The 11,202-nt window shown below is 36.9% G+C and overlaps 2 protein-coding genes across 4 annotated transcripts; one reads left to right on the top strand and one right to left on the bottom strand.

The window, feature by feature from the left end:
• Positions 1-1,977: 1,977 nt before the first annotated feature.
• AHP1 (histidine-containing phosphotransmitter 1) lies at positions 1,978-3,878 on the top strand. Of its 2 annotated transcripts, none has more exons than XM_008224850.3 (6): positions 1,978-2,421; positions 2,583-2,713; positions 2,882-2,950; positions 3,315-3,386; positions 3,500-3,572; positions 3,668-3,878. In XM_008224850.3, exons 1-6 carry the CDS (start codon positions 2,362-2,364, stop codon positions 3,725-3,727), a joined length of 465 nt encoding a protein of 154 aa, XP_008223072.1. In that variant the 5' UTR covers positions 1,978-2,361; the 3' UTR covers positions 3,728-3,878. The 2 variants fall into 2 exon arrangements, with proteins under 2 accessions (XP_008223072.1, XP_088901357.1); XM_089045231.1 differs by having other exon boundaries at positions 1,981-2,421; positions 3,497-3,572.
• A 1,392-nt stretch (positions 3,879-5,270) lies between these two features.
• Positions 5,271-10,756, bottom strand: LOC103322899 (nucleoside hydrolase 3-like). Of its 2 annotated transcripts, none has more exons than XM_008224851.2 (13): positions 10,613-10,756; positions 10,203-10,493; positions 9,476-9,655; positions 9,224-9,334; positions 8,623-8,955; positions 8,218-8,394; positions 7,776-8,060; positions 7,482-7,604; positions 7,130-7,327; positions 6,781-7,034; positions 6,298-6,502; positions 5,878-6,183; positions 5,271-5,739 (listed from the first exon to the last, which is right to left on the bottom strand). In XM_008224851.2, exons 2-13 carry the CDS (start codon positions 10,383-10,385, stop codon positions 5,434-5,436), a joined length of 2,661 nt encoding a protein of 886 aa, XP_008223073.2. In that variant the 5' UTR covers positions 10,386-10,493; positions 10,613-10,756; the 3' UTR covers positions 5,271-5,433. The 2 variants fall into 2 exon arrangements, with proteins under 2 accessions (XP_008223073.2, XP_088903339.1); XM_089047213.1 differs by having other exon boundaries at positions 10,637-10,651.
• Between the last annotated feature and the right edge of the window lie 446 nt (positions 10,757-11,202).

Genomic DNA, 11,202 nt, shown 5'->3' with positions numbered 1-11,202 from the left:
GATTTGGTGTGAAATAGTCTTCTTTGGCATGACTTGCGCAAATTAGGAGGACCACGCTGAGATTCCCATCAGTATCGGAAGAAATAAGGGAGGCCCCCCAAGTGTAGGGGTGGTGGTGGTGGTCGTAACTCCTTAAGCATTATATCCTACTAGAACTTTGGCAACATCTGCATGCTATGCATTGGGGCTCTTCTTTTTCTCAATCCCCAATCCTCAAAATCCTCATGTTTGGTAATTCATATATAAAGGCATGAAAGGCACAGCTTAATGTTGTTTTCAAGATCCAGTCTCCCTCCCCAGTGGTCAAATATTCTAGAAATTAGCATGAAACACATTCTAGCTGCCAGTTAAATAAGATTTATAAAAAGAAGGTGCTTAATTGCTTCTTACTGTTTAGATGACCTTTTAATTTTGCTAAGGTGAGTCGCCTACGCATGCATGAGAGACTTCTTACTGTTAGCGAGATGCATGTACAAAGGTCCGAAATTGCTTATCTACCTGGGGCAACTGACATGATTGATTCACTCGTAGCAGGGAAAATGCAGTCCGTGCTTATGAATGGAGTGTGAAAATACATGGATGGAGCACAAATAGCTCCATCTTGAAACATTATACAACTAATAGAATATATTCCTTTTATCTATAGGAATATAAGAATATATTTCCACCGAAACAGTACAATTTCCATTATCATTACCAATTATATACGATATAAAATAAACTAGGAATAAGACTGTAACCAGACACCTCATTTTGTCATCTTCATAAAACAAACAAAATAAAATAATAGACGAGGGCGCTCTCTCTCTCTCTCTCTCTCTCTCTCAACATTTTACATTTCCAAAACTGCCAAAGCCCAGAGAGAATTATTCCAAAATTGAAAAATGATTTTAAGTTTAAGGAGAGAGCTTATTAGTTTTCTGAATCTTGCCCCCAACACAACTGGCCCATTGTTGTTCTTGGTTGACAAAACACAACTGACAATCCAAACAGCTGTAAGATTTCGGTGTGACGTATCTAGATTCCGTCTATGTTTTAGTAATAAGAGGAATTTACAAACATAAAAAACAAACATTGAAAATTGATTGATCAAATTAAATAGTATTAAAAGAGGTTGTATCTCAAGCAGTTAAGAGTATATATTCCTACACTCGAGATCTTAAGTTTAATTTTTCTCTCCTTCAATTCAAATGGTACATGAATGAATGGAGATTGGATAAGACGGTACATAATATACATTGACATGGTAGAGCATGAACAAATTACCATAATTTGTGCCACATGGGTTGGCCTGGATTAGTCTAGCTCTAATGATTTTCAATCTAGTTGGGGAAGCAAACGAGGAAAAATCTCTGAACAACTTGGCTTTAGTTTAGTGCCAATCCAAACAAGCACTAACAGCTTGTAATGACAGGTGATGTTCCCTATAATATCCGGCCTCGCCTTAAAAATTTAGAAACATAAAATACTTCTATGTATAAAAGATAACTATAACATATTCCTTATGTTTTGGGTTCTGGAAAATATAAAAAAATAATAATCATGAGCCTTGGTTAAGTGAAATCATAGCCACAATTTAAACAGGGAGCGAACCTCATTAGAGGTTTGAGATTGGGCCCCTAATCCAAGCAATAACTTCAAACGCGGGATGAAAGCTGCAAAACTTGAATCTCAATCATGCACGGATTGTTGTGAATGACTTGAGTAAACATTTTTAGTAGCAGCAATGTTTTATAATTCCGATTTATGAGGAGAAAAAAACAACATGCAGAATTGCACATTCTCCAAATTTTCATAAAGAAGAAACAGGTGAGGTCAGTCCTACGTCAAGCCCATGTACAACTTTCAATCTGAACCAGTAGTTTTCAGCTCAGTGATCAAAGTGAAAAATTGAAGGGGGAAAAAGAAAAGAGAAAGCCAAATACTTGAAAAGGCAATAAAAAATTACAAAGAAAAACAAAGGCAGAGAGAGAGAGAGAGAGAGGGGTTAAATGCTCATAATATATGATGCAGAGGAAGGGCACCCAACTGGTGGGGTTGTGATTCTGTGAGAAAATACTAAAACCAGAGCACATATCCAGAGAGAGATAGAAAGGGGGGTCAGATCAGAGTATACTTGTACTAGACAGTAGACATACCCAAAAGCAAGAAGCTTTTGGATTTTGTTTTACACATTGAATTCATCAAACCCTTTTCTAGGTTTCCCAAGCATTTATACTATAATATTTGATTGTGCAATAATTCCTCAAGATCTGCAATTCAAGGCACCAGCTTTTCTTTTATTTGCTGGCTCACAGCTCCTCCTTAAACACGGTGACTCTTACTGTCTGTGTGTAGAGAGAGAGGAACAAAAGCAAAAACATGGAAGTGGGGCAGATGCAGAGACGGTGGGTTGACTACACAAAGTCCTTGTTTCTGGAGGTAAGGAACAAGAAAATGGTGGAATCACTAATGGGTTTGTTTTGGTTTTTGGTGTTTTTGGTGTCTCTAATCTTCATCTACTGCTGTGCTGGTTTTGCTTTTTTGTTCTGTTTGTTTTGTTCCTGATTTTGTTTTCTGGTTGTTGCTTTGGGTGTGAGAAGGGGATTCTGGATGGTCAGTTTTTGCAGCTTCAGCAGCTGCAAGATGAGAGCAACCCAGATTTTGTTGTTGAAGTGGTGTCTCTATTCTTTGAAGATTCTGAGAAGCTTCTCAATGATCTCACCAGAGCTCTGTGAGGATCCAAGATCTTTCCTTTTCTTCGTTTCCTTCTTTCCTTTTCACCCGTCTTTTTCTCTCTTGGATTGTGTGGTGCTCATGTTTTACTTTTGGATACTTTGAGGGGTGCATGAAAGTTTGTTCTGTGTTCTTGAAGTTCCCCACTTTTTTTTTCTTTGCACAGAGAACAGCCAAGTGTAGACTTCAAAAGGGTTGATGCTCATGTTCACCAGTTCAAGGGTAGTAGCTCCAGGTACACACATAAATTTTGTTTTTTTGTTTTTTTTTTCCTGCACTGAGAAAAACATGGAATGAAGTAGAAAAAGTTGATTCCTTTTCTTAGTTTGTCTTTTGTAGGAAGATCAATATTTCAGCCTTGAAAAGTGAGCTAACTAATCCTGATTTTCATCTCTGATCCATTTATAAATCCTGGTTTTACAGTTAGTGGGACAATCATTGCATTTTTTCTTCAGCCTGAGCTGAATCCAATTTCGACACTCTTAGATAGATTAAAATTTACAGGAAACTTAATTTAGTTCAGATCCAGGGGAGAGGTGCTGATTTTTGTTCATGCTTAGCTCAATGTTGTTTGATGACAGTTTTTGTGGTTGACACAGTATTGGTGCACAAAGAGTTAAAAATGCCTGCATAGCTTTCCGCAACTTCTGCGAGGAACAGAACACTGATGGGTGAGTTACTTTACTCTAAACATTCATAGACACTGATTTTTGCCTTAATCTGCTTTCGAAAGCTGAGAGAGAGAGGTCATGATCCATGAAATCTGAGAGACTCTTGTTAGCAGGTGCGTTAGATGTGTTCAACAAGTAAAGCAAGAGTACTACCTTGTGAAGAACAAGCTTGAAACCCTCTTTGCGGTGAGTAGAATCGTATAGACGCTTACTGTTGCTGATTTGTGTCGAACTTAAAATTTCTCTGTTTATTTATTTCAAAATTATATTGTTGATTGCAGATGGAGCAACAAATTGTGGCAGCTGGTGGGTCAATTCCAATTCTGGAATTAAGTTTTTAAGGCTTCCATTGTGAAAAGAAAACAAGAAAGTTGGGGTGGTTGTAGAGAATCTCTTCACTAGTATTGTATAACAACCTCTCTTAATTGATTGAAAATTCTCTAAACTAATGAATTTGTGCTTGTATGAACTTTATGAAAAGGAGTTCTTCTATCTGGTGCCGCTTCTTAAAGAACTTTATTTAGGCTCAAATAACCTTGTTATTTATGAAAATGAGTTTTCTATCTGGTGCTAGCTTGTGATGTGCACTTCATTGCTTCCTTACTATATCACGTTCATGTCTTGGGTTGTTTCTGATTAAAAGAAAAAAGAAAGGGATTGAATGTGACCGAAAACTGCGCAATCGATCGTGAGTTTTTATTTGGGATTAGGATTTTGATCAAGAGAAATCTACATCCTGCAGTTTTTATTTTGTGAAACCTTGCAATGACTCAAGTAGCTTGTTTTGGTTGTTCTTGTTGGTATTATTCTGTTAAGAGAATTTCATGCCTACCATCCTATCCTATCAATCCTTAGTTGGCATCCGTGCTAGCAGAGCATAATTAAATAAAGGTAATCATGTAAACTCTCCTTAAGTTTAACAAATCCGTATTAAAAGTAATATGTATAGATTAGAAAGATTTGATTCTTTGAAGCCTTTAGTGGTCAATCTTGATCTGCTTTGCTGTCCATCTGTCTTGCTCCTAATACATTGACACAAACGTGGGTTACTTATTTGTTCTTTTTCTCTTACAATGGTATTTTCTTTAAGAAAAGGAGAATCTATGGAAAAGGTCAATGATCACCGCCATCACCGCACAATAACACTATGGTCTTTTATCAAAATTATCCTTGTTTGGTTGCGGTGAATAAAGACCAAAAAAACAAAATTCTCTTAGCTGCCCAACAAACCAAATTGTAAACTGTGATGCTACGACAACATTAGGTCTCAGAACTCAAAACCATCAAGAATTTATGCAAGTTGTAACTCTGACTTGTTGAATTCTTGATACTTCCAAGACTCTTGGGAAATTTTTCTAGAATTTTTTTTAATGCAATTTAGAAGTAGCAGACAAAAGGAACTATTGCGATATGTAAAGGATATGAGTGTTGTGCGGCGGCTGAAACAGGGACAGCACTGTTTTGCTGTCCCCGTACAATTATGTTCCGTTCATATGGAATTCTTATAACGCATGGTAGAATGTGATTGGTTGGGAATAGCAAAATAGTGTTATCCCTGTGGTATAAAAGTTTTTCTCCATTCAGTCACCGGCTATGTTTTTGCAGAAGAATGTTAAATTGTTGTGATGCCGCATGGCATAAGCTTACAAAATTAGCAGGTCTTGGATGGTGAAATTATAATAATGATGGTGATAATAATGTTTTGAGTTTTGTTGGTTACCATGTTCCTAAAAGCTTTAAACTGTCAAGATATAAAGTGTATACCAATTATTGATTTTTATATGCATGTCCTTGTCAATGAAAGGAAGTGATGTTTATCTGCTACAAAGTAATTAGTGACAATTTGTGCAATATAAAATTTGACATAGCAGGATCAGCTCTGAGTAAGCAAGTACAATGAAGAATTTTCCTTGTTAAATAAATAAGCCAAAGAAGAAATTTCCAATGGCATTTTCTGGTTTTGTATTTTTTTTTTCTTTGTTTGTGTTAAAGAGCAGAATGCCTACTTTGCTCATAAGACACTGTTTCATACAAATTTCTACACACCTTATGGGGTAGGCTGGGTTTGATTCGGAGGCTTCCGCCACAATTTTACTTGCTCTTCAAAATTTACTAATACAGCAGATTGATCTGAATCAGTAAGCCTTTCTGCAAAAAGATCATAATAGGCTTTAGGATTTACACTGTCCAATACTCTTACTAGTTTCCCTTGCTTTTCATCAATCAAAAGTTGCCCATCTTTTGATTCAACACCTTCAGCATGAACTTTGATAGGCTTGACTTGGAAGGTTTGGTTCAGATGGGAATCACCAGCTATGAGAACTGCACCAAGTATTTCCCCCAAGAAAGTTTGCTGCATCATAATAACATATGAGAAAGGGTGTTCACAAATACTTGAAGGTCAAGTTAGAAAATTATCTTACAAATTCCTCAAGCTCCCTAACAATGTGTATCAAATTCATGGCAATTGTCAATTAGGAAGCTTAATTACCATGTGATGATATCTATGGTGCAATTGCTGCAAACGGTAGAGCCTTGACAGCACCCGCCTGGCAAAATGAGCCTCGGGCGTCTTCTTTCTCCAGCGCAGCCCTTCTAAGATTTTCGAAAATGAACTAACTTTTTGCTGGATGCTTAGTGGAATGAGTGTGATGTTAAGTGAGGAACCAAAAACTGTGTTTGCAGCTAAAGGGTCAAGAAACATATTGAACTCTGCATATTCATTGGAAGGGATTGTAAACACATTTCCTTTGTCCTTGTCATTGCTGCTGATATGGCCTCCAACTATATATACATCCTGCAATGAGCATTGGCCTCATTGGATACTGCCATTACCAGGAATATGCACCTTTTTTTTTTTATCTGGTGCAAAAACTTGATATCAGAGAATATATATTCAAAATCAACTAACCTGAATTACAGAGGTAGTGTTCTGCTCCAACAAAATAATCTTTGCTAAAGTAGTCAAGGGTCCATTGGTCAATATGGTAATCTTAGATCCTGGATCCAGTCTTTTCACCAGAGACTCCCAAATTTCCAATGCTAGTGGTTGTCTGAGTTCATGGTGATCTGTATCCCGAGGGGCTCCGTAATTTACAGAATTTTCTGCTGTATACCTAGTAACAACAACTTGAGATTTTCAGTTCCAGTGCATCTAACCTTCACACACCAAACTTGTTTACTAAATAATGTGACGGTGCTTCATTTATTCAAATTTGGGTCATTCCAAACCTCCTCTAACATATAACCTGTAAGATACTGATATATATATATATATATATATATACACACACACATATTGACACATTATTTGGTGAATGCATTACTGTTTTCCATAATTTCTATGCCCAAAATTCCATGCTATTCCGAGGGATCAAAAAGTTATTTCCAGTACCTTCTTGGGCTTCGGGGAAAATCCCGGGCAAGGCCATAGAGAGTGTCCGAGTCCAATAATCCACCATTCCCATGAGGGATGGCCTTAAGGTATTTGCAGTCTCCAACAGCAGAGAAAACTGGATCAGACTGGTTCATAGCAAATACATCTCCCAGACCTACTGGAATGTCATCCCGGCCCATCATATGCAGTAAGTCATAAATGACATCTATTGTAGCAGCATCTGCCCACCCAGTTGGGCTGACCATTATTGCCTGAAAGCAAAGGAGAAACAGATTTGGCTCATTTGGGTTACTTAGACAAGAAGAAAATAAAAATGGGAAGAAAAAGAAGAAAAAAACCTCTCTACCTTGAGATTTATCACTTCAACAGGTACTTTGAGGAGGAAGAACAGAGCTACAAAGTCTCCAGCACTCATGTCCATGTCAAAGACAACAGGTTTACCCAGTTTTCTAGTTCCAAATTCTGGTTTATATGTCTCTTCCTTGTAAAAAGGAAATTGTGTTGTGAAATTGAATCTCCCTTTTTGTTGAGGGTTGTTTAGGATCTGTAAAACCAATTGGAAAAGGTGTTGTCATTCCAATCACACATATCACTTGTACATGGAATGTTTATGTGTTATGCTTAGAGTAAAGACCAGACTAGGATGACAAATTTTCAAAGAATTTAAATGGAACAGGTATTTTACTGAACTTAATTACCTCTAAGAAGCTTTTAAAGAATTCTCTGTTGAGTGGGCTTTCAGGGTCCTGATTTGGTTTTGCTTTTGTAGCAACAAGCACAGGCACTGCCTCAGGTCCTGTTACCTCTGTTGTATAACCATCCTGTTGGATTGTGTAGCAACAGAAAGTCAATCAAAATTTGAATTAACATGAGAAGAAAACATGTCAAAATGAGCAATGTTGTTAATCGCCTTCGTATAGGAAGAAAACTATAGGTGAAGCTTAAAACCACTATGAGAGATTAAACTTTGGAAGCTGTATAGGCAACTCTACCTTGCATTTCCCTTTCCCTTCCTTTCCAATGCAAAATGGATCTCTAAGTCCTTTCTGAACGTGGCCACTATGCACACCATGTTTGTCTAAGTTGAACTTTGGAACTTTAAGGCCATCAAAGAAAGGGTTGGAGCCATCAGATATCCCATAAGGTTCATTTGAAGTAATCACAGTTATATTCATATACTCCATTTCAGCAAATTCATTTTCGCCTTGAGGGTTATTCGAGTTTCGCATGATTGAGGCTGCCACACCAGCTGTAAACGAGTCCCACATGAAATAGCTCTGCAAAATAGTCAAATTGTAACATACCAGATCATTTGATTGCTTACAATGTTTGTGGTTTAAGGCATAGAAAGTCTTGATCACAAGAGGGAAATGCAATGACAAAAAGATGATACACTTTCTGCAACTCAAACACCAAAAAGAATCATGGACTTACCGTATAGAACTGGCTGTCAAACCAAGTATCACGAGCCATTTTCAAGGACTGGAAGATATATTGGGCCTCATACGTACTCTGACTCTTCTCAAGTGCATCAAAGAAGTTTTGACTAATAGGAATGGTGTTTGTTGCATCCAAAGGAACGAGGGTGACAGGAATCCCAGAATGTATAACCTGAACTATCAACACCACTGTAAGAAAATGTAACCATTTTTCTAGGAGCCTAAAAACAGGAAATGCTCTCTTGCCAGATTGAGAATCTGGATGGCTGAACAGGTTGGTTCTTGCTCGAACGTGTGAATCAGAATTACAGTCCAACAACATAATCAACAGTCTAGCAATATAAATCTGGCAAGAGAACGTTACTCTTAATAAGGACTGCAGTGATGTAATAAGGATTACCTGGTATGCCGCAAAGGGATCTCCCAAGAAATTGAACTCTGCATAAGGATTACTTGTATAGTCTGTGAACACATTACCAGGATCACCACACTGCCGGGGTACACAAGAGGTGGCATTTTCGGGGCAACAACCAGTTGGGTTCTTTGATCTCACACCACCACCCATGACATATATGTGCTCAACATTCTTCTTCAACTGTGGATTGCTCATAAGGAATATGGCAAAATTTGTATGTGCTCCTATAAGAAACACAGTTATGGGACCTGCAGATATTTTGTCAATCATCACTTGCTGAGCAGTAGGTTGTCGAAAAGGACTATATCTCCTGCTCCCCTAATTCCATATAAAAAAAAGAAGAAAAAAAATCTCTGAGCCAGATATAGAATGTAGACCAAAAGGAACAAAGAATCTCTCATTACATCCCCTTTTTAAATGCCTTACAGTTCCTCTGGTGTTTTGCAGGAATTTCAAGTCAAAAGACTTCAACTTATCTCAGCATTGCATTAACATTGATCAGAACATGCAGTAAAGTTATGGAATTTTTGTCAAACATGTGATTGAACAAGAAGTTCAAGATATTGTGTAATAATTTATATTGTACCTGAGGGAGGAAAGCTTTTCTGATGCCAAAATTAGAATCGATATCTAATCGACCTCCAGAACCTACAGGAATGGCTTGTCTATATCTACATCCTCCTGCTGTTGTAATCCCCTGCATTTAATATAATTTTGCACTCATAATTATCAGAAAATTAACAAACATGAACTTCACATAATTAAAATATAAAAAATCTATCAATTGAGAAAATATCATATAAATACATGGTAACAAGGGAGCTAAGCTAGTTCATGCCTGTTCAATAATTGGAAGATATCCACCAACATTTGGTAAAATGGTGCCATCTTCTTCAATCCCACCCTCCCCTCCCACACCAACAGAAACATCATCACGTCCCATCATGTATAGCATGTCATACACCTGATGCACAGCATGCCCAGCATTTGTCCAAGCATTTGCATTCACTGTCACTGCCTGTGGTGGTAACAAAATTAATTACAGTGCGGTAATTCTTCTTACCACAGGTGAAAAAAACAATGATTCACTTTTACATAATGGAAAACACAAAGTTGCCTCACCATTTGACCAAAAAGATAAAACACAAAGTTGGGCTGCAAAAACCAACCAAAAAGAGAATTCCAAAAGCACATTGTCTTCAGTTTTAATTAAAGTCCTTTTTTTATTTTATTTTTTCAAATATAGAATCCACTCAACTATATGAATTATTTGACTCAGTCCTCAAGGACTAAAAGTAGTATGAACTACAGCTTTTTCATCTTTAAACCCAATATTCATTGCATTCTTTTGGATTTAAATCAGCCAAAACTTGGATTAGTTTTAATGGTGATCATCTTCACTTGCTTAGACTTACTTATAAGCCAAGCAATAAATTATGAATATACATACATATATACATGTAAGCTCAAGCATTTGTTGGCCTTGAAATGCTTTTTGGCAACAAAAAACATTTGGAACATGAATGAATCATCACAAATTAACATTGACATGATCATGAACTTACCTCTAACTCAAACTCTGATCTGTTAAGCTTCAAGAGGTACAAGAGACCAAAGAAATCATCGGTATCGACATCAGTATCCAAGAGAATCCGGCGAGGCCAGCCCTCCACGGCTTGCAAACTGACTAGTCCCACAACAACAATAACTATCCATACCCAACCAAAGTGCTTCTTCTTCAACAACATTCTCTCTCTTGATTTCAACCAAAACCCAGAAATCCTTCTCCCTCCAAACTACAAAAGTATGGTTTCTTTAACAATATTGCTTCAAGCCTTCAATCAAACCATTCCTTCCTGAAATGTATCAAACAAAAGGAACACAAAGCAAAAGTAAACAAAACTCAAGTGAATGACCAAATACACATATATATATATATACCAAATGTTATATGCATATATATTTATCAACTTACATATAAGTGGTTTTAAAGAATTACAGAGGCATGGGTTGATGAGTGAGAAACTTAATTAGAGGCTAGAGGAGCCAGGTAAACGGGAAGCTAAAGAGCAAAGTTGACAAATGATGATGATGATGAGCAGAAATAATCAAGTATGGGACACACGTCACTCACGCCGGGAGCACGTGACAAACTTACACCAAACAAACCAACCGAATTATTATCATAAGTGTTGTTTTTTTTTCTCTCTCTTTATTTTGTCCTTTTCAAAGTCACCCCCGACCACTAAAATATTGGTGATTCACATTCTACCCTTTCAAACTCAACATGGGTTCATATTCTCATCTCCAAGTATTTTAGTCGTTTAAGAATTTTCTTTTGTTTTTTGTTTTCGTATGGAGAAATATGTAGTCAAATTGGACTATATCAATCAACAATAAGGACGAAGAGGTGTAGGCCGGTAAAGCATTAATACGAAGTTCGTAATAATGCTAGAGTCATTAAATTTGTTTATTAAATGATAAATGAATACGCATGTTATCTATATATATAAAGCAAAAGGCAGATAATAGTGAAATATTCAAAATATCAGAAAATGTCATTGG

The sequence above is a fragment of the Prunus mume genome, linkage group LG2 (genome assembly GCF_029339155.1).
Source record: "Prunus mume cultivar Tortuosa linkage group LG2, ASM2933915v1, whole genome shotgun sequence".
NCBI lineage: Eukaryota > Viridiplantae > Streptophyta > Magnoliopsida > Rosales > Rosaceae > Prunus > Prunus mume.
This window is presented reverse-complemented; position numbering and strand designations above follow the sequence as displayed.

Excerpts from the sequence above, each read along its gene's own strand:
- AHP1 (XM_089045231.1), top strand. The coding sequence starts at position 2,362 with ATGGAAGTGGGGCAGATGCAGAGACGGTGGGTTGACTACACAAAGTCC. Across the intron at positions 2,714-2,881 it reads AATGATCTCACCAGAGCTCT|AGAACAGCCAAGTGTAGACT; the intron begins GTGAGGATCCAA and ends TTCTTTGCACAG. Across the intron at positions 2,951-3,314 it reads TTCAAGGGTAGTAGCTCCAG|TATTGGTGCACAAAGAGTTA; the intron begins GTACACACATAA and ends TGGTTGACACAG.
- LOC103322899 (XM_008224851.2), bottom strand. The coding sequence starts at position 10,385 with ATGTTGTTGAAGAAGAAGCACTTTGGTTGGGTATGGATAGTTATTGTT. Across the intron at positions 7,605-7,775 it reads AAGGGAAAGGGAAATGCAAG|GATGGTTATACAACAGAGGT; the intron begins GTAGAGTTGCCT and ends ACAATCCAACAG. Across the intron at positions 6,503-6,780 it reads TTTCCCCGAAGCCCAAGAAG|GTATACAGCAGAAAATTCTG; the intron begins GTACTGGAAATA and ends TGTTGTTACTAG.